Source organism: Nothoprocta perdicaria, unplaced genomic scaffold, assembly GCF_003342845.1.
Source record: "Nothoprocta perdicaria isolate Ctin4 unplaced genomic scaffold, notPer1 scaffold_900, whole genome shotgun sequence".
In the NCBI taxonomy this organism is placed as follows: domain Eukaryota; kingdom Metazoa; phylum Chordata; class Aves; order Tinamiformes; family Tinamidae; genus Nothoprocta; species Nothoprocta perdicaria.
The window spans coordinates 10,405-11,585 of record NW_020456200.1 but is presented as its reverse complement, the minus strand read 5'-3'; the positions used below and the strand labels follow the sequence as shown (position 1 = coordinate 11,585).

Below are 1,181 nucleotides of genomic sequence, written 5' to 3'. Positions count from 1 at the left end.
GGGGTCGTGTGCATAGGGAGGGGGCGTGTGCAAAGGGTGGGGTGAATGAAACGGCTCTACGCAAACGGGTGGGGCGTGTGCAAGGGGGCGTGGCTGTGCACAGGATGTGCCTGTAGGGGCGGGGCCGTGTGCAAAGGGGGCGGGGCTCAACGAGTTCAATCGGGCAGGGCCACGTGGAGAGGGTGGGGCTGAGGGCAGTGAGCATGTCCGGGCCGTGGGAATTGGGGTGGGGCTTTGTGCAAGGGGGCGGGGCCGTGTGCAGTGGGGTGGGGCTTTGTGCAAGGGGGCGGGGCCCTGTGCAGCGGGGCACACCCGCGCCGTGCCGGGAGGACGGGGTGTCACCTTGCAGGCCCTTGGTGGCGAAGTGCAGGTCGATGGGGTGGCACCAATAGGCCACGTCCCCGGCCTGGGGGGAGTCCACCTGCGTCTGCCCCTCCCGGCGCCCCCCCAGCAGCTTCCAGGCGCTCCCTGCATGGGGGGACGGCAGCGCTGCGGCACACGTGCGTGCGTGTTGCGTGTGCGCTCCGTGTGTGTGCATGCTGCTGCACGTGTGTGCATGCGCTGTGTTTGTGTGCTCCATCTGCGTGCATGCTGCAGCATGTGTGTGCATGCCAGTGTACATGCTTCCTGCTGCATGCATGCGTATGCTGTGTGTTCCTGCATGTTGTTGCACRTGTGTGTGCTCCGTGTGTGTGCATGCTGCAGCATGCATGTGCGTCCTCCATATGTGCTCACAGTCCATGTGTCTTTGCTCCTGCATGCGTGCATGCTCTGTTGGGTGTTTGCTCCTGCACACATATGCACTGCACGCRTGTGCCTGTAGTCTCAGCGCTTGCACGTGTTCCCGCTTGCTCTTGCACGCACGTGTGCCGCCCCGCACRCTCACCTGTGTGCACGTCCCACTTGCAGAAGAGGCCGTCGCTCTGCTCGAAGCCGCTGGCGCCCACGATCTGCCCGATGACGTGCAGCTCCGCCATGGCCTGCGGTGGCAGGCGCACGTCTGCGCCTTGCACCCCCGCGCCTTGCACGCCGGCCGCTTGCACACGTGCAGCCCCGGGCAGTGCCCGCCCCTTGCACGCCGGGCCCCGCCCCCTTGCACGCGGCAGGCCCGCGCACGCGCAGTGCTGCGCGCCGCCCCCGCCCCGCGCATGCGCGCTGCACTCCTCTCCCGCCGTCTCCTC

General features: G+C 67.6%; 1 protein-coding gene across 1 annotated transcript in view; it reads right to left on the bottom strand.

Moving 5' to 3' along the window:
• Positions 1–342: 342 nt before the first annotated feature.
• Positions 343–1,181, bottom strand: part of LOC112958815 (exosome complex component RRP46-like) — a gene marked incomplete at its 3' end in the record, with an annotated part of 6,951 nt that continues 6,112 nt past the window's right edge. Inside the window, exons 5-6 of the mRNA XM_026052746.1 lie at positions 887–980; positions 343–468 (exon numbers count right to left, since the gene is read on the bottom strand). Coding sequence (XP_025908531.1) covers positions 343–468; positions 887–980 — 220 coding nt within the window. The remainder of the gene's footprint in view (positions 469–886; positions 981–1,181) is intronic.